Genomic DNA, 20900 nt, shown 5'->3' with positions numbered 1-20900 from the left:
ATATATATATATATATATATATAGATAGATAGATAGATATATATATTTTTTTAAAGAAGGAATTATTATGTATATAATATTTGACCATACCATAGTTGCATTATGGAGGCTTCACAGGCCACTAAGCTTTTGAGAAAATCAAGGTTGCCCTATTCACTGCTCCCTTGTTGTTAGAACTGAAATACTTTGCATTCTTGTTCCCATTGTTTGAGCGCCGCCCAGGTCAAAAGTTGTAATAGTGTGTCCCCTAAAGATAACAATCCAAAGCCTGTAGGATTTAGCCTTCATCTCTGTCCATTCACCCTGAATAGGACTTGTTTTGGATTTGTTAATTGATTGTGTTCATTGTGACCCCGTTTTTTTCTGTTTACACTGCACACGTGAGAGCTTATTTTATTTCTGCTTGACCTGCATCCTGTATAATATGCATGTAGACACTGTTGTGATCTCATCTGCAGGTGTGGTGCTTCATGTTTTTTTTATTGACCAGTCAAGGGCCAGAAAGCTGTATGGATGGGGCGGGGAGCGGATTCCACACCAGGCATGGGCAGGACTTTGTTTAGCATTGGACACCTGTGATGAAGTATGTCTGGAGGTAGGGTGGAGGTCACATGCCTCCTGTAAGCTACTGTGCAGGTTTAACACATACACTCACACAGGGCCTCCCAGGCACAGCTGTTGGATTGTGGATGCCTAGAGGCAGAACGGGGCCTGTGACATTTTGAATCAATCAGAGGAAAACCCGTAAAGCTCTTCTTGTAATGCAGCTTCAACACCAGTTCTTAAGCCTGTAGAGCTCCTCAAAATAGACTCAGGCAGTGGAACTAAGCAGACTTGAAAGTTTACTCTGGTGGTGGATGGTGGAGTTATTTTTAGAAGCTGCTGCAGGCAGATTATTATGATGTATCATTCCAGAGGTATTCCTTGGACAAATGCCTTGAGTATTACCATTAACTTTTTGCTGATTTGGAATCCAAGGGTGGACAATGCTGTAGTTCACTTACCAAACAAATCACATACAGGTATTTCAAAATTGTCACATACAGTACAAAAAAAGAAAAGAAATAGATACTGTGATACTATGTATTCCTCTAATAATACTACTGCTAACATTTGCTACTGGATTTTTGAAGCAGATACCATTATTTGAGAGTTCAAAAATCTAATAATCATGTGTAACTTCAAAATAAACATTATATAAACCAACACCTTTAACTAATTTAGATATTTAAGATATTTTGTGACCAAAATGTTTCGTGGAATATTTTACAGTTAAATCTTATCAAACAGCAAATATAAAGTCTGTTTTAAACACTAAGCTTTAATGGCAATTACATTAGTATCCGTAATAATTAAAAACACAAACGTATAAAAATGTCTAACATCAATCACTGCTCATGCACACGTATTAATTCTCCCTTGTGGGGGCAGTTATTTAGGAGACCATTTTGGGCTTGAGCAGAAAGGGAGGAGGGACTGAGAAGTTGTTGATGTTCAATTTTTTGGGCTAAGTAATGGATCTTCACAATCCTACCTACAGCACCTTTAATACACTGGATACCAATATATCTGTGATAAGATACAATTGTCCAATGCTAATACTAATATTACTAGTGCTACTTATAATAACAGCAACGCAATTGTAGTTTCTAAAGTGTTTTAATTGATGTATTACAACGTGTACATTTTCATCAGGTAGACATTTACAATGTAACTGATCATTTAATTGGTTGAACTCTATATTTCAGTTCTTTAATAACTTCAGTGTTTTAGTATAATGGTCCTGTTCTGGACAAGATACACAAGACCATAGCTGTTTCCAACCCCAGTCCATTTGTGTGCATGCAAACATTACTTCATATCTTCTACACATTAAAAGATAATATCAAAGGCAAACAGGAACAATCTATTCTCGCAAAATGCAATTACAGTTCAGTACAGCAAAAGTTAGAGATCAAGCAACGTACTATAGCTTAAATACACAGTTTATGTAGTTAGAAGGCCTTTACAAAGTCAAAGCCAAAACTATTTGCCATCTCTCTCAAAGATTACAGTCAACAGAGAAATGTGTTTGAATGTGTTTAGTAACACTTCATTAGGTGATGAATGATAACCTTTTTGTGTGCATGCAGTTCACTGAATGAGTATTGATGTCTCCAGATACTTTGCTTGTAGTCTTTGGAACGAGTTTTAGGATATTTGGTTTTTGACATTTTTAAGCTGTAGCAATGATTCTCCACCCTCGCCATGTTCTATCTTTCTGTGTGTGTTTTGGTAAACTACCTTTGGATACATTTCTCATGGTCATCAGGTGGCAGTACACTTTTTCCGGCAAATTGACCATTGGCTTCAGTGATAAGATTAAATTCCTCGCAGTATGTAGTCTTTTTAGTCACTGGGAACCAAAAGCATGGAATTCTGACTGATATTTTATACGGAGTGTCTATTTGCACCCCCGGTACGAATAGCCTCGGCCACACAGCTGAGCTATTCACACCCTGTGACGTAACAACAAAAAAACGTTGCTCGCGTGCACCGAAATCATGGCGGACGTTCATCTTCCATGACCGCAGAAACTGACATATTAGGAAAGTTTTGTCTCTAAAGTTTATAACAATTGAATTTCTATTTCTCTGGATACTACAGTTGCGCTTTCTGTCTTCAGTGAAAGCATACAACCGTTGGTTTGTTAGTTAGTATCAATTTTTTTGTATACAGTACGGTTACCTAGCAACCGAGGCTTGAAGAAAGTAAGTGGTAAACAGTTGTTCAACATTCTGTAAGAACTGCTAGGTGAGTGGTTAGAACGCTTACGTTTGGTATGGGAGTTTGGAGTTCGACTCCCCTGTGAGGTGATCTTGATTTTGTAATTTTGGATTGGATATATATATATGTATATAGACATAATAATTAGACCAACACATAATTCCAATTTCATAAGTGAGTTTTTTAGGAAAATTATAGAATATAATCCACATACACATCCAAGGATTACTGTTCAGAATATCACCTTCAGAATACACTGAAGATGCATCAGAGAAATCCTCAGTCTGCTCATGAGGGACAACATTTGTAAGATTAATTTTGAGAACGGGCTGGCCCATAATCAACTGTCCCCAGTCAGATGGTGGAGATTACTATGGAAAAGCAACTACTTTTCACACCTGAAGGTTATATGTTTAAATACCTTGCACAATAACGGAATGAGAGAAGCACCCAAATTAGAGGATTGTACTTTTCTCAGACTCACTGTTTATATGCATATACTACTGCAAAACAATGTTAAACCAAATTCAAAATGGAAAAATGTGCAAAAGTGCATAATAATCATACCAATAATAGTTTTCTGTTATTTCTGTGTGGAGCTGCATGAACGTCCCTTCAGTGTGTTGTGCTTAAATAGTACTATTGAAAGCTGTGAGTGAGGATTGTGGAGACATGGAAAGAATCAGAAATCCATTGTGTGACAGTAGCAGTGAATATCTGTTTCAACATCTGACATTACTGCATTGTAATCTACACACCAGTGGTGTTCTGTGTGGGACAGCAACCCCAGTAATGACCCAAAATGGATTTGTGCTTGAGTCAATAATAACCAAAGTCTCCCAGGGAACAGATGGAGAAGGCTGTCCATATCTGGTGGTGACAAACACCAGCATTAGCTTAAACCTGCTACTCTGCCCTGAACTCATAATGCACACCACCAATACAATCAAATTGCTATAAGAAAATTCCCAGTCTCGCCTACGGTATCTAAAATATTTGATCAGCTATATCACTTGCACTGGTAATACACTCCTTTTAATCATTAGTGTGATGCCCTACAAACTGAAAACCAACGTTGGATTAGGAGGAAAAAATCTGGTTTCCACCTAATCAATATTTTATCTTTACTGCTACATCTCCTCCATTCAAAGCTTCATGTTAACTAGGAGTTGTTGTGCTGCCAGGAGCTTAATCATTGAAAAGGTATTACACTGCTTGTATATTTAAGACACGTCACGTCTGCAATTTACAACCCTACCCAAAGAAGCATTGCGCCAGTTAGCTGCAGTGATAGTGCAGCACCAATGTGTGAAGTTACTTTTAAATTGTAACAATAACATTGAAAACACACTTTGAAAGCAGCCTTTGCCAATAGCTAGTGCAGATGGTCACACATTTAGGTGATCCTAACACTTGCTGATGCTAATTGCTCCACTTGCTGAAAATCCCAGTCTTTTGTTCCAATCCTTAACAATGCCCAAAAAGTGCAGAAGCCATTTTCTTTCTTGTTTTTGTATTTTGGCACAATCAGTATATAGCACCACCAAAGTTCTCCTAAGCAGTTCTGTCGGAGAGAAATCCTGCATGTTGAAGCATATTCATACAAACATGAAAGTCACACTGGCATTTTAGCACCAGCTGGAGAAATAAGATTATCCTATCAGCAGTGTACAGAGTTCCTAGCCCTGCTCTGCTGCCAGTCCCTCTGGACCACACAACAAAAGCAACTCTTTTCTGGCCTTTCAGAGATACAGTTGTTCAAACTAATCACACTTTTCACTTTGGTCTGGATGTTGTGAAAAGCTATGGCTTACTGTATCATTTGGTAACTCAAGGCAGGGGATTGTTGCATTCCTTTGTCCTTTCGTTTTCATTTTATCTGTTCTCATCCCCATCTTTTATTGCTACTCTTGTGTCATCGCTGAACTAGACTTTGTGTTTGCAAACACATTCTGTGCGTTGTTTTTAACCTACTTACCAGATGGGTGGGGTTTTACGACATATAGGACAGTAGAACAAGAGCCACACGTTACAACCAATTACACAAATTGTGTGGAAAAACTAGTACAGGATCCTTTAATTGATAATCTCTCCGGATTATCCTGACGCAGTAATTCCAATTGATAAAGTTCTCCAGAGAGAATAAAACAAATGCTAACAGCTACTGCTGTATATCAGGTCTGATGATCTGGTAGGGGGTTAATGCATTTTCTTCCTTTTCCAAGAATACTCTACTGAAGTTAGACTAGACAAAACCACACATGTTGTTCTCTAACAAAGATCACAATTACACCAGTTACCTGTGAAAGGTTATTTTCTGCCACCTGTAACTTTAAAGCGCATGGGTCTGAAGACTATCGTTCTTAAATTCACATAGTAGAAACAATACACAACAAGTGCTCAAAAGACTCGGAGATCACCAACTCTCACACACAGAAACAAAATAGCAAAAGAACTCAATTCAATGGTTTCCTTTTTGTTGTGCAGGCTTAAGTACCGCTGGCCTCGGGTGAAGCGAGGCTTTAGAGCCAAGTCCTTTCCTCATGTAGTTCTACTAATAAGCACCAGTTGAATTGAGCTGGTGCTGCACCCACCCCCCCCCCGCCCCACTGCCACTCCACTCCTCAATCCCTCAGGGTAGCAGTCATTAACTGGTGGCAGTCCAATTCCCCTCGCAGCTCCAGCGGGCCCAGCAGCCTCATGCCCGTCTTCTGATCCACACACCAGCACTTTCCCCGCTGGCCGTCACGTGCCGGGTGACACTGTGGGCACAAAGGATGTATAGAATATTTTAGTTACTTAGAGCAGCTTCTTCAACTACATGTTTAAATATTAAAGCTGATCTAATAAATGTTTTTTTCTTTGTTTTTATCAAAGTGGAAATTCAGTATTTTTCAACCTGGACCCTATTTTCCCACGTTTGAGTTTCTAAGTGACTAATGGGGGACGACAACTTTAAATTGGTCCAGTATTGAGCGAGAGCTCTGCATCCACGAAACGGGCTGGAATGTAATCCCATGGTGCACAGGGGCGTTTTTTTGCCACCGACAGGCTCAGATTGGTATAAGTGTCTGACAACATTATGGAAAGGATCCTACAGAGAAATAAGACGTTTTTCTTTCTTTCTACCTTTTGCTTGATCGGGTCTGTTTGTTCTACTGTGTCGTTCTGAAATCCCGCAAGAGGTGACCTGTTGCCGAAAGAGTGCCAAAAAGAGTTTGTTGTGTTGGAATACAGTTATCTAAAAGATCATTTCCATAATGTTGTGAGACCCTTATATAATTTCAATCTGAGCCTGTCAGTGGCAAAAAAAAGCAGGCTGCTCTTTCCAACAGCAAAGCTCTAAAAAGCCCACTGTACATTAACCGTTGTACACCAAACAGCACCCTGACAACGTTAGCATCTAGCTGGTGAACACATTGCAGCATTTAGCATCTAAAAAGGCCAGATATTTCCCTCAGGAGTTGGTGAAGAGCAAAACAGAGCTAAAAGACAGTGACACAAACGCAATGAAGAATGCTAATGTTGCGCCGTCTTTGCTGGATGTGTAAATAGGCAACTGCTTGCTAGCTTTTTCAGTTAAGGTGATGATTGATAAGATAAGATCTACTTTTATTAATCCCACACTGGGGAAATTCCCTTGTTACAGAAGCTCAAAAGAATAATTGACACATCAGAATAACACAAATACACATGCAAAAAGTATTCTAAGAAATAGAAAAAAATAGAATTAGTTATAATAATAATCATATTTACACTGTACACCCTTATATAAACAGACAGTATGATTTGTGTTTACAGCTTGTAATCAATTAATGCAGGTTTATATAAAACTGAGCACTAGGTTAGCGCTTACAGGCTAGTTTGATTTTCCTAAAACAGCAGTCAACCCTATTTTGGCAGGGCCATAATTCTCTAAGATGACGTCAGACCTGGCTTTTAAGCTTTTAAAGATGTTTTCATATAAACAGATCATACATTAAGACAAAACTACACCCAGCTGGCAGTTAAAGTTGCCTTAAATGAACTGTGAGAAGAATATCAAGTAATTACATTATTTTATACAAAATCCATGCAATTCCTTCTGTGAACTTTTAACAGTTTGTGTAAAAACAAAATTTATTGGGTGATTTTGTACTTTTTCTGTAGTGAATCACAGTTTCAAAGAGCCTCCAAGATCAGTTAAAAAATCTCAGAGCAACCCTGCCATGAAATGATTGCCAGTTGTCCCTCATGACCTGTGCTTTACTTCCCAATAGGGTTTATCACAGTGCCGTTTTAGTTAAACAGTAAACAGATGCCTGTGAATCGGAGCAGACGGAGATACTTCAACCACGTTACGCAATCAACATAACTCTGACTCTTGATGACTGGTGCCTTAGCACAGCTTTCCTTTTATCACTCACTCTGCGTCTGCTGCTTTGATTGCACACAAGGCAGGGCGGTCTTATCTGTGTTTTAATGTTCTCCAATTCTCTCACTCTTATCTGTATAGTTGCACAATCTTGCAAATGCAGAATAGCAAAAAAAAAAAGTAAAGAGTAACTGCGTCTAAGTGCTAATTACATCCATCACAGCAATAAAGTGATTATGTAAACGGTTTAAAGGAAACCACTTTACACACGCCGTTCAACGCTTGATTCCTGAAAGAAAAATCCCTTTTTATGTGAGATTAGAAAAAAAGGATCTTGGCATCACCACAACTGTCTGCTTGGAGACACTTTTGTGTTGATCTTGAACTCGTAAGACAATATTTCATCGGCTTCAGACACATTATTTCTCTTGGTTCACAGATTGATGATTTAGTTTGAAGTACAACAACCCATTACAGGCATTCTTATTTGTATTGGCCTAATAATAGAGATTCACAGTTCACCAAGGTGGTCAGCTCAGTCATTCAAAAAGCTCATAGCGAGCGTGTGCTCCAAATCACATACCTGCTTAGGGTGGAAATCTCCATTCTTGTCACAGTTGGGGATGGGGATGGTGAAGAGATCATCATGTGTGCGAGTGTTTGATGCCAATCTGTCCAACGCTCTCTGGAGCTCAGCACGACATGGAGCCTGTCGGATAAATCATTGATCTGATGTTTATACACATCAGCAGAGTTCCAGATGGAGATCATGTATGAAGACATTTGCAATGGCGTACAAAAACTGCTGTTTATATAAGAATGTCAAATTATTAGCTGTGATTTTAGGAACAAAATAATCTAAAAACCAGCCAGCATCATTTAAGATATCATTTCAGTTAGTCATAAAAAGTAAGGAATAATAGATCTGCAGTCTGGCTTTAATTTTGCCATTATGATTTGTTTATTGAAATCAAATTCAAAGTGCTGGTGTGGGGTCATAGCTAAACTCAACATCACACAGGTTTTCATTTGACACTTAAGAAATCCTTACATACACAGTCAACATCCTTACATTGTTTGTTCATGTAGTTGGACGTGCAAATAGTGCTGAGAGTTGGCTGCATTGAATCCACAAGCCAACTAATGAGTGCATGTGAATGCATTATTATGGCAGACTTTTTAAATCAGTCGGCACAGCCAATCTTTAAAAACACAAAAACATCTATATGAGACTGTGGCTTTACTTTGCATTTATGTTACACATTTCAGTGTTTAATGAATGAGGTAAAACCAGCCTGTTACTGATTAATGGGGATGTTAGGATCCAGCTCTTGCCAGTGTTAAACCAGCAAATTGCATGTTGATGTCAATGTGCACCTCTACTTCATTTCGCAAGACCGCAATTAAATGCTATGGTCTGTAAATAACTAATTTTTACATTTACAACCTGACTTTAACGCTTGTGGCTTTGGAACTCTAAAGCCTTAATGGAAAACACCTGATGGGGCTGAGTCATGTGCTGCAGAGGGGGATTGCCTGGCTTTGTTGTTCTCCGTGAAACTGATAAGCTTTCAGAAGATGGTTTCTCTCACCAGCGCCGCTTTCGTCTCCTCTCTGGCAGTGTTGCTTCTCTGATTTGTGGATTTTGGAGGGTGCCGGGCCAGGGTCTTCTGTATGCAGCGCTTGTCTTGTGGGCTGCAGCGGATATTGCTGTTGTTTGGGTGGTCAGGGATGATCTCATCCTGCCTGTCCATTGCTAAAGCACAAGGAATGATGCTTTAGTTCCTTCAGTTCAACAAGGCGGACATTGAGTATTACATTAACAGTTAGAAACATTTGCAGGGCTTTTGTGGCAGGATTGTCAGTGCAACATGATATGTTTTAATGATATGAGCAAAATGTAGGGCGACGTCCATTAAATGTAATACTTAGCTGTTCTGCCTTCCCCCTTGTCCTTCTACAGAGCATCCCATACAGCTGAACATGGTGAGATGTAGGCTAAAAATGAGGCCAGGTTAACCTCAGGGACACAGAGCTCTGGGGGGTAAACCGCACGTCAGCTTTCGCCCTGGTACTCACCTACGGCACCACAGCCATGCCACGAGCTCTGAGGCTTTTTATACCATACCACCCCTGTTCTGCCACCCTCTGTACATCACCTTTGCATCCTTATAAACCTGCAGTCCTCTGGCCCTGCAGGCAGCCAGATGCTTCCTCAGGAAATGCCCCACTCCCCTTTTCATTCTCCACACCAACCTCAGTCTGTGCCAGATGGAGTTTGTTAGAGGGCATTTGCATTGGCACAAATGGGCGTGCGTGTGTACGTGCGTGCGTGCGTGCACGTGTGTAAGCTGGTTGGTGGCTTGGGGGGCACAAGATGGACTTGAAATGAGGGTTGTGTGCGCTTTCTCTGTGCACATGCATGCTGCTTTTCACCTGTGGCTTGTAAGACTTGGCAGAGTGTATGCTTTCTGCTCATAACCCGTGGCATTTTACAGATTGGCACTGGAGTCAAAGCCCTTTTAAATTGCGATTTTACCGTTTTGAAGCTGTTCTCACACTGATCGTTGAACCAGATCTGAGCTCTGGTTAATATCTTAGGTCACTGCCAGGCATTCGGGTAATTGCTGTTGGCAAAGAGACGATGAAGGTGGCTCAGTAGCCTCCTTAACCTTGTACAACGTGAAGCTTTTTCTCAGGTCTAAAATGCATGAAAGCATACATGCACCCAATCCAAACCAGTGCAAGCTTTTCTTTGCAGTACTAGTTCTTGAGCTAGTGCTGGCCCTGCTGTATTTAGGATACTGATCCTGGGCCATTTTCTGGTGATGACTAGTTTTTTATTTTTTTACAACTTGGCAATAGGAGCTGGAAGATGACTGTTTGTATTTTTAGTCTTGTTGCTGTTAAGGCTTGATCATCAGCACTTTCCTTCACAAGAGCCAACAGGGTTTCAGCTGTTTCCTTTGTTCCAAGTTGTTCTTTCTCCTCTTTTGCCAGTGCACACTTTTCCGATTGCATGCTCTTTCATAGGGCAAGCCAAAGTGATTTAGAAGTGGGTCAGGGGTGGCATGTCCTGTTTGCTACCACTGCGGTTTTCTATGGAGGAAGTTGCCACTTCTCCGTGTGGTTTCATTTGATTTGGATCAGCAGCTTTTGGCTTTTAAAATACAATGCTCATAGTGCTTTATCAGCCACATAGAGCTGATACATTGCAGTGTATTACCAGTCACAGGTGCACAGCAAATATAAAGAAAAGCTCTTGAGTAAACATATAGTAAGGAACTCCCCTGTCTTTTTTTGTCTTAAACCAATTAACCAAATAAACCAAAACCAAGCCGACAAGATCCATTAAAGACATAAACAAAGCCCACTACAGGTTAAATTCATCATCAACTAATTTGTTAAATCGTTGTCTTATTTTAATAGCCTAGTGAGAGGTCAATACAGCATCTGATTAGCAGATGGTTACATAGCCGGTGCTATTACATATATCATTACTGTGATACATAAATACTGTGATACATAGGGTTGGGTATTGTTTGGGTGCTAAAACGATTTTTTTAACCTATACTTAAAATAAAAAAATAAAAAATGCACAAAACGACAGTCAGTGACATTAAAGAATGGCTTGTGTGGCAGAAGGGAATTTTACAATAACATTAAATGCACCATGAGCTTACGAGGTCCCGTTGGTTGTTTATCCGACAACTCTGACTACTGCTGCAGACTGTTTTACGTCCCGGTGTTGCCATCCTTTCCAGTGACACAGCCACAGTTTACACTGTTTAGCTGTCAGCATTTTTACCGTGTTTAAGCCAGTCAGTGTTTCCTCTATGTTAATTTTGTAGTGGCGGCCCACCATGGCAAAATTTCTGCCACCACGGTATCAGAAAAAGGTTCGGACAGACCTGCCCCCACTGCTAAAAAAAATCCTAAAGTTTCCTGTCAGTTTCAGAGCACCAAAGAGCAGCGTACTGGGTTTCGGTAGCCAGCCCTAGTGATACAGCTCTGATCAATACAGCAGGGTGACCACAAAGCTCCATTATGTTAGCACTTAGATGACACATTCCAAATCTGTTACACAATAAACTGCATTGCTTGATCAATCTAGTTCATAGTCAAGTATTTGTTGTCACATATCAGCTGCTGTACTGATGTAAATGCAAATGTGTTTGTCACACTGGCCACCTGACATGTGAGCATCATTTATTATGGGATAGAGAGAGCAGTCTGATTGGCAAGCCTCCTCTTTCAGATGAACATATTTTCTACCTCGGGAACCATCACTTTACAAGTTCATTGCATTTACACATAATCTACATTAAATCCATGCCAAGTCCTCTGTTTGTGTATATGTATTTATGTCTTTCTTTTTGCAGTCTGTTGAACAGTGACATAAGGATCTAAAGGGGTTGATAGATTTCAAATTCCACCGTTTGTGGCTTCAAGGCTGAACTTGTAAACCTCGGAGACAAATATCCTCCTCAAATAAATATTTAGTTATGCTCAGCGTGTACTTTCCTATGGTTTACAATTCCACTAGCTTAGATCTCGGATCTAAGCCAAAAGAGAGTTCTCTATGTGAGACAGTTGTACTAAAACCTTTTTAAAAAACATCAGGCAAATGGCATCAGGCCAGCACAGAACATGTAGGGGAATGGTTCCAGCAATCCTACTACTCCGAATAAGTGACAAAATAACGCCAACATGTTCCTATTTACACGTTGTGATTTGTAGAGTCACAGCGTGTACAAAAAAACAATGTAACATGAGACACAGCCATCTTCTATCCCTAAACAAACTAGTAACTATATTCTTAGGCAAAAGAATATAGTACTTGGGCGGAGTGATATGCTCGCAGCAAGCCTGTCTGAGAATATAGTTCCCGGTTTGTTTACTGTTAGAAGATGGCTGTGTCTCATGTTACGTTGTTTTTTGTACACGCTGTGACTATACAAATCACAACATGTAAATAGGAAAATGTTGGCGTTATTTTGTCACTTTTGTCACAATTCGGAGCAGTAGGCTAGTTGGAACCAGTTACCTGCAGGATCTGTGCTGGGCTAAGCTAATGCTGGAACCGTCAGACAGCGTTACAGCACGCACGGAGATGAGAAGGGTATGTATCGACTTGTCTAACTCTGGCGGTGAATAAGCTAAAGTCCCAATAAGTCGGCATGTTCCTTTAAGTAACAAGAAATTGTAGAATGTAACAAACTACTGTACTGACAGGTATATTTTTCAACTGTAAAATGCCTCACTCAGTTTATGTTCGTCACAATTCTTTAAAAAAAAAAAAACTAATGTAAAAGATTCCTATTAAAGAAAATCCTTGTATTTTGTCTGACCTCTAGTGGTTTAACTTCTCATTTTGCTGCAGTGATGTAAGAATGTACTTCAGGGCTTGTCAGTACACCGTGACATCATCGTTGGGTGTGGTTACAGGTGCAACAGATGTGGTTAAGGGTGTATCATAGCACATTTCTGACCAAACGCACTGAACTTTTGACCCAAATGCTTCGAAGTTTCGAGCGTTTTTGTTAAAGCGTTGAGTCATCCAATCCACACTGACTCTGTCCTCCATAAACATCTTAGCCGCCAGTCAGCAGCAGCTGATTTTTATTTCCCTAGGGCACCATAGCAAGTGTAGTAAAACAGGCAAGCTCACAGACAGACTGGAAGCCTTGATCAAACATGGGGGAGTCAATGTGGGTCGATACATTTCATAAAATGGAAGCATATCTGTTCAGTGAGACGCGCGAGTGGCGTTGCTTTCTATGGTTCATGGTTGTCAATAGAACTTTCAACTGTCATTCAGAATGGAAATGACTGACAGGAAGTGAAGGGAGAGTCAACGAGAGAGATGGAGAAGTCGTAACTTAGAATATATTCTAATATTCTAATATACCAAAATTGATATTCAGCACAGCCCTACATATGTTTTTGTAAAAGAAAAGCTCAGATATCCAAAATACAAAAGAAACCGAAATTAAATAGTAGAGCAATGGTGCAATCAGTATTGCTGAGATCTTAAGTTAAACTTTATTAATCTTATATACACTTTGTGTCTCGACACTAGATAGAATAGATTATACTGTTTTGACAGCAACTAATCTCCTGAAAAATGAATACTCTTTGGGGAGGCTACTTCTCCAAAATGTTTTGTAACACTTTGATAAGTGCTAGTTTCTGCCAGCGACTTGACAAGTCAACTAGGCTTACTACCAAAAAACTGCTCCCTTCAGTCAACACTGGATCCTGGTTAATCATCAGACTTGATGTCTAGTGCAGTTTTAAGAGCATCAGTAAAGACTGCCAGCATGGGCTATAAGGCCAATGACAATTTTGGAATAGTGTCATTTGTCAAAGCAAAGACAGAAAGTAAAATCGACACTGTATCACAAAGGCAGCCTTTGTGAAAAGGGAAACCTGATGCTGCTTTGGCCACTTCCCATCCAACTGATCAAAACCAGGCATCCAGAAGTACGCCATGCAGAGCAGCAGCAGTGTCCTGTCCTGATTTACTCTTTAAGGAGCAGAAAATAATTAGGAGCAACACATTTGAAAGGAATTGAAAAAATGCACATGCCTAGACTGGGTAAACCCAGCCCGATCTGCCGGCGTTTGAGTGCGCCCTGCAGCTCAGGCTGGAAACCCGTACGTTTATCTATCCTGCTTCCGTTACAAATTTGCGGGAACCAATCACAAACTGGCTTATCCACCTGGGGCGCTATTGGCGGGTTTAACACGATGACGATAGAGAAGCGACCGAGCAGCTTCTTGTTTGCATTCAACAAGCCGGCCACCGAAGCACAGCACTCCATGGCAGCAAGCCGTTGATGCCGCTGTCGCTGCTACGTTACCCAGATCGTTGGTCTGATTGGTTGAAAGACTATCCAATCGCATACAGAGTCATTTGAACTATGCCCGTTGATCACGCCTCTTGTGCAGTAGAAAATCCAGAGCAGACTCCCCAGAATAATGTTCAATCTTAAAAGATTGAGCTCGGTCTGGTGATAGCAGGACTAGCACATGCCTACTTTTAATCCTAAATTGCACAAGCAATTTATTTATTTTTTCACAGGTAAATTATTGATTATATTTAGGAGAATATTCTGCTAAACATTGCTGCTGTAAAACATGGTAGTAAGATGGTGCATTACAGGCAGTCACAAGCTGTATATTGCTGGATATATGAAGGACGTTTCTAGAATTAACCCAAAAAAGGTACATTAATGTCACAACTATTATCTGATATAACAGTGGGTTATTAATCACTTATTAACAAATACTGGAATAAAATTTACAATTATCACACTGTGCAAGTAAAATGAACATCCCCTCCAGCACAGTAACGATTAAAGCCCCAAAAAACGTATCACACACTAGCTAGTAATGTGTGTGATGTACAGGAAAGTTAGCAAGCTAGCAAAATACAGATAAACTAGATCAGCTTCACATCACAGGGTCAAACATCCAGATAAACTAGATCAGCTTCACATCACAGGGTCAAACATCCAGATAAACTAGATCAGCTTCACATCACAGGGTCAAACATCCAGATAAACTAGATCAGCTTCACATCACACGGTCAAACATCCAGATAAACTAGATCAGCTTCACATCACAGGGTCAAACATCCAGATAAACTAGATCAGCTTCACATCACAGGGTCAAACATCCAGATAAACTAGATCAGCTTCACATCACAGGGTCAAACGGTTAACATTCAGGACTCACCGCAGACTGAAACAACTCAGGAATAGATTACTCTGCTGCAACAATAGCTAAATAGAAAGAGTACAAACTTACATCGTCTCTGACTTCTGAACAGGCGACCGGCGTAATGAAAAGAAACACGAGGCGATCTCTGGGACACGTAATTAGCGTACGTAACTAACGTAGCCATAACTACACACCCTGTAACCTACACAGTCTCCGTAGCGTGTACTGAAGTAGGAGAAAAAAATAATACTCCAGTAGTGTACAGATACAGACTTTTAGTACTTAAGTGCGGTAGTGAAGTAGTTCTACTTCGTTACTATACATCTCTGTTTCGGGGAATGATTGTTAAGATTTACAAAGAATATGTTCAGGTCATTTCCTCTCTAACTGGGAGGTTTTGGGACCGATTGGTGGGATTGCTGTGGACGAAGTACACACAGAGAGATACACTGGTAAGAGCCAATGAGGTTTAACCATGTATCAGCTCATTTAAATAGCTCACGTTATTGTATTGTGTCAACAGTATGAGGCGTTTTCTCTTGCGGGGTGCAAATGTTCCACCAGAACAAGTTCCTTCCCGAGACTATTTAGCAGAGCCACTGTCGCTGCGTCCGGAGCTTAGCGCCACCTAAGACGATTGTGATTGGTTTAAAGAAATGCAAACAACCCAGAGCGTTTTTTTCTCCAATCCTGGAATGTTTGTGTGAAAGAGCCAGACCCTAACTACGCAGCGCTGTGGAGATAGGCAATGCGAGGCTGACGGGCAAGTGAAGGGGCGTACTGCCTGGCATATTAGTAACCAATACAACTTGTAATTGTTATAAAAGGCATGAATTAACAATAATGACCACTGCTCAGAAAATAAACTTTAAACCGTTTTTTTTTTTTAAGCCATTGGCATGTAGATTGCTGCATGGTTTTTATTGGTGAACCATTGCAATAGGTTCACGAAAATCCTGGGAGAAAGGAAAATCTAGGTTAGCATGCTGCTTTCATAAAGACCTGTGTGCGTCACTGTAAATTGGGCATGGTTGGACAGAGTCTGGCTCTATTGACAGCTTCATTCATGCAGCTCCTCTGGTGCCTGTAGGCGTAAAACTTTCATATCTGACATCTGTATCAGTTTGTAAATAACATCCAGTTCACTGTCAGAGGGAAGCATTTGAATACGACACCAGGGCAGACTCGGCAGGAATGCAGGAACTGATGCCAACACACGCATGATGATTTATTCTAAGTATTAAGATAGCGAGGGTTTCTAAGAATTAGATATTAAGATGCACCAAAGCTGTCCTAGACCTTGACATAAGATGCAGGGTAATGCTTGCTGTTGCTATGGAAATTTGGTTCAAGAATAGCCTTAAGGTTGATAGATTTTGAGAGAAATACAGTTTTGAACCAAAGAAAATGGACTAATAGCTCATTACTCTTGCCAGCCTGATCTCATGAACTACCTTGACTTAGCTTTTGTCTTATTTGGTTAACAGAAAAGCAGCTTTAATGAAGTGGCAATCATGAGGCAGCACACATCTTCTTAATGCAAGTGGTATGTTGCAGAGCTGTAACTATTAACACCCTCATTTCCCCTCAAAGCGCTGTCATATCTGCCTCTATCCTCGGGTCGTTTTTATTAGGAATTCTCTTGGTTTTTAAAAACCCTCTTCTATTTTTATCTAGTATGTTCGCTGTTGCTAGGAGCGGGGCAGTGTCGGACATGTATTCAGCAGATGCACCCCCTTGTTTAATAATGCATAAGTACGGTGAATGCACCACAAAGGAAATCTCCTGCTTGTGACTGGAGTTTGCTCTTCGCCGCTCCCCTATGCCTTTCTAATTGTCTCTCGGCTGCCATGGTTTACATTGAACATTCTTATACAGCGGATCTGTGCTGCTGCCCAGAAGAATTGATTTACAGTTTTTTATTGGGCAGAGCTTTCCCACTTTGCTATGACTCCAGGGGTGAGAAGGAGTGTGGAGGCAAACAGAACTCAGCACTCAGATTACAGAACACCAAAAACAACAACTTATGAACTTTCCAAAATCCTCCATCTACGCGCTGCCTCACCCAATGGAAAAGGACCCAAGACTCTCTCCAGAGCACCATAACTCGGACCACGCATCATCAAAGAGAAGAAATAATGTTCAGGGAGAACATTGTGCAAGATAAAACTAGTGTGGATAGACAGAGCTGGGCCAAGCTGAGACCTCTTGTTTTTATCATTCTCAGAACAGCTTTCCTCTTCATTCTGATTCCATTTAGTCATGCTATGTGCCGGCCTAACCTATGCTGGCCCTGCACAGAGAGCAGAAGGCTCTCATTTCAGCCCTGGCAGCAAGAGTGCCGATGAGCTCATCCTCATGAAGGAGCTGGACGCGGCGGGCGATGCGCTCGAAGGCTTGTTAGGGTTGGGTGGGGGGGTGGCGGGGTGGGGGTGCACGCAGGGCCAGGGGAAACAGATGCTGCAATGAAGATGAGAGTCCTGGGAGTTTTATATTGGCTAAGATCGTCCAAATCGTTGGTGTTCTGGCGCACGCAGATAGCCTACTGCTATTACCAGTAACTGTCTGGGAGCCTGGGCTCAGTGGAAGCAATGGCGGGCCAGATAGTTGATAATCTGGAACAAATGAAAGAACCACCTTGTCTGCGACACATAACAATTGTCTCATATGATATAATGGAAATCAACACCACTCCCTCTGTGGCGAGCAGAGGAAGACAAACAGTGGAGACTGTTTCATCGGTAGAAAAGAAGTTAACGTCAAAGCAGTGAACTGGAACTGGATCTGCAGATAAGACATCCAGCGTTAGACATCCCACTGTGTCAAAGTAGAAACAGACGTTCTTCATTGCAAAAGGAATGCAGGAACAAAGAGGAGAATAAGAAGCGATACCAAAAGAGTGCAATAGAGACATCGACAGCAGAAGAAGAGTTAGACATCTGTAGCAGCAGGAGGAGGGGGAGGAGGAATGGGGGGCATCCATGAAAGAGCGCCAAGTGAATTACTGATTGCAGAGAGCTCTAATAGCCCCAGACTGGCCACACTCCATTACAGTCATTTCATACAGCAGCTTTTATTACCTCCTCCCATTACACACACACACACACACACACACACACACACACACACACACACACACACACACACAGACTCTCACATGCCCAGTATTCCACAATGCATTTCATTTCACTGCCTGCACTACACGACTACCTGCAGGATCTCAGTTCAACATTGGCACGATGAGGTAAATGCTCTCCCAAGATTAATGCAAGGTTCCTCCACTAAAACAGGTAACTAATTCACACGACACACAGTCCCTGCACACACACTAACATGCACACACGCCCACCTCAGCTATCAGCACAAGCGCTCTCCTCTCTGAAGCCTGCTCTGCATCTCACAGCGGGGCCCCTTTCACAGCGAGCCACCGCAAGACAGTCCAGTCCAGGCCAGGCCATGCGTGAGGAGTCGGTGTGTGTCCACGCTCGGGTTCAGGGCTTAGCCGAGATTAGGTTAAACAAGCAGCACATTGTCACCCCCGTCCGTCCGTCCGACTCTGCCCGGTTCAGGTGAGGCCCAGGGAGCGGAGAGAGAAAATATTCTGGCCTGCTCGGCCATGGGTCTTTGTAGAGACCTGGTCAGCTGTGGCTGACAGTTGTTACATGCTTCATGCTATGAGAACATCTGGACAAAGACATTTGCACATATCAAACGTGGTGTCAATGCTTCGGTGCTGTGAGCCGTGTTGTAATTGACAATAAGTACAAAGAAGAAGTGTAAAGAAGTGCATTTGTCATCAGTTCACACAGACTCTGACCCCTTCACCCTCACCTGAGTTCTCCTCCACCTCCCTCTCATCAGTGCACACCCCCTGGCCGTGCATCAGCGAGTGCAGTGGTCTCTCCACGCCACGCGGCGGGTAGCAGCGGAGGCCCGTGCCACATCGGGGCGAGTAGACGCCACAGTGCGCCCCTTTTGACAGGGCACAGGTGGGGCAGCAGCCGCAGCCGGGCTCCCGCACCGTCTCCTCGCAGCCGTCTGGCAGACGGCAGCTGGCCAGCCTCTCCTCGGAGCACACCGGGCAACGGATGGCCTGGTCTGACAAGCACAGTGCCACCAGCGACAGGGCGCCAAACGCCCAAAGGCCCCAGCAGGACGGAGCTACTGCCACGCCACCTCTACGCACCATGACAGCCCCGGCACCTGCAAGCAATCCTTTGCCCTGGTGTATGCTCCCCTCCTGCTTCCCTCTCCTCTGAGTGTTGTGCAGCTTTTGATCACTCTCTAATTCAACCGCAGATTTCAGACCAAATTGGGGGATTTAAGAGCAACGCTTTGTCCAGGGTGGTCTTTGATATTTTCAGCTGGTTAGTGTTTCAATTGCAGAGACACAATGCCTCTGCTGTATTGCCCCTGCGTTCCTCTGATTCAATTTCACAGCGCAGGAATTGGAGCCTGCTCGTGATCGCGATCTGCTCGGCTGGTAAATGTAGTGAAAGAACAAGTTTTTTGTTATGTTGGAATGAACAGTTGCAGGAAGGATATCCATCCACCGTGTTCAGGTGAGTCTTGCTCTGTCTTCGAGTTTGAGTCCAGAGGCTCGCCCGCCCTGAAACACCGAAAAATGTGGTCTACAAGTGTCCAAAATCAAAGCAGGTCATCAAAAGGCAATGTTTTCAAGTAACAGCTGCAGTTTCCTCCTCTTGCCGGTGTGCAGTGTAAAGTACTCGCTCCTGAGAATGGCTCAACACGAGTGGCTCTCCTTGGACTTTATACTGGTCCATAGACACGCCTCTTTCTACAGTGAGAGAGGAGCTGAAAAGCACAGCAGAGAAAAGCCAGGCTAAAGCGCTCTCCCTCTGTCTTACTCTCCAGCTCTCCTACTCAGACACACAAGCTTGTATACACTCTCACTCACTTGTCCGTTCTCAATCCGGAGTGCAGCCGAATCGCCCTCTCACTTCACACACAGATTACACTTAGTTTTCTCTCCCTACCCTTGTATTATTAAAAAAGAAAAAGAAAAATTCAGTCAAACATGTCCGACCCATTTTAGAGTGACAATTGCTCTGATGTATTGATTGCATGGATGAAAGATTTCGATCCATAAAAACCTAAAAGAAACTAAACAGGGAACACATCAGGGCTCTTCCACTTTTATCAACCCCAAATGCCCAACACACACACACACACACACACACACACAAACACACGTGTATGTGCCTCTAGGGTCGAAACATTGTTCAAACAACAAAGCAAGCTCCTGCCTGCTCCCTCAACAGGGTCTCCGTGTGTCTTTATGAGTGTTGCATACGTGTGCGTCCAGTGGTCAGTCCGGTCTGTGCTGCTGCCCCCTGTCATTATGTCGGCCCCCAGATCTCTCTCTAGCAGCTATAAAAGGCAAATGGACAGTTTAAACCCTCCCCCCACACACACCCACCCACCCACCCTCCTCTTTTGCCGCCCTGCCCCCACCGGTCCTAAAAAAGCCTTCCACCAGTAGGATGGCAGGTTAACTTTTAACAACGCCACGAAGTGGGACAGTTTATTATACATGTGTGTGTTTCCGATCATGTAAGAGTCTGTAAATCAGTGTGTTACTCTGTTCTTGTTTGCCCGCGTGTGCAGCTGTGCCCTACACCCAGCCTTTAAGATTTTCAATCATGGCTTTTATTGGCGACATCTCTTTCTTTCTTTTTTCCTGTGTTCCTTTGCCTCCGTTTTGCCATGGAAACCCAGCATGTATTGTAATGCCTTTGTGAGTGTGCTTTCTTTCAGCTTTTTCTCTCCGGGCTGGTAGCTGGTTGCCATAGGCAGGCCATGGGCCGCAGCCAAGCCTTACAAGGCCGTACACCACTCAGGTGGGTGCTGGTGTGTGTGTTGTTGGTTACACAGCACCCCGATTTCTCATCCGTCCCTGCTTGGTAAACAATCAGAAATTAGGCAAGCTATCATCGACCTTTCTGTGATACAGACACTTCCCGCATTGCGAGTCAAATACTTGAAAGAAAAACTACATCTGGTTAGTTTCAAGGAAAAAGCTTGACTCACT

At 42.3% G+C, this 20900-nt stretch overlaps 2 protein-coding genes across 8 annotated transcripts in view; one reads left to right on the top strand and one right to left on the bottom strand.

Moving 5' to 3' along the window:
• Positions 1-20900, top strand: part of LOC114565870 (zinc finger protein Aiolos) — a 60057-nt gene that overhangs the window by 26842 nt on the left and 12315 nt on the right. For 3 of the 7 annotated variants that reach the window (XM_028594192.1, XM_028594177.1, XM_028594184.1), the window contains exon 2: positions 491-595. The exons of the other annotated variants lie outside the window; for them this stretch is intronic. In XM_028594192.1, the coding sequence (XP_028449993.1) occupies positions 491-595 (105 nt within the window). The remainder of the gene's footprint in view (positions 1-490; positions 596-20900) is intronic. 7 annotated transcript variants of the gene reach the window in all.
• On the bottom strand, positions 5378-19576 carry LOC114565954 (insulin-like growth factor-binding protein 4). The gene is made up of 4 exons (XM_028594299.1): positions 18680-19576; positions 8713-8876; positions 7704-7829; positions 5378-5528 (listed from the first exon to the last, which is right to left on the bottom strand). The coding sequence occupies exons 1-4, from the start codon at positions 19035-19037 to the stop codon at positions 5391-5393; spliced, it is 786 nt and encodes a 261-aa protein (XP_028450100.1). The 5' UTR covers positions 19038-19576; the 3' UTR covers positions 5378-5390.

This window comes from Perca flavescens, chromosome 2, assembly GCF_004354835.1.
Source record: "Perca flavescens isolate YP-PL-M2 chromosome 2, PFLA_1.0, whole genome shotgun sequence".
Classification (NCBI taxonomy): Eukaryota; Metazoa; Chordata; class Actinopteri; order Perciformes; family Percidae; genus Perca; species Perca flavescens.
The sequence above is the reverse complement of the archived record's forward strand: the minus strand, read 5'-3'. Positions and strand labels throughout refer to the sequence as shown.

Coding starts and splice junctions, on each gene's coding strand:
- LOC114565954 (XM_028594299.1), bottom strand. CDS start 19,037: ATGGTGCGTAGAGGTGGCGTGGCAGTAGCTCCGTCCTGCTGGGGCCTT. Junction 8,877..18,679: donor GGAGGTGGAGGAGAACTCAG/GTGAGGGTGAAG, acceptor CTTGTGCTTTAG/CAATGGACAGGCAGGATGAG. Junction 5,529..7,703: donor GAGATTTCCACCCTAAGCAG/GTATGTGATTTG, acceptor TTGTGCCCACAG/TGTCACCCGGCACGTGACGG.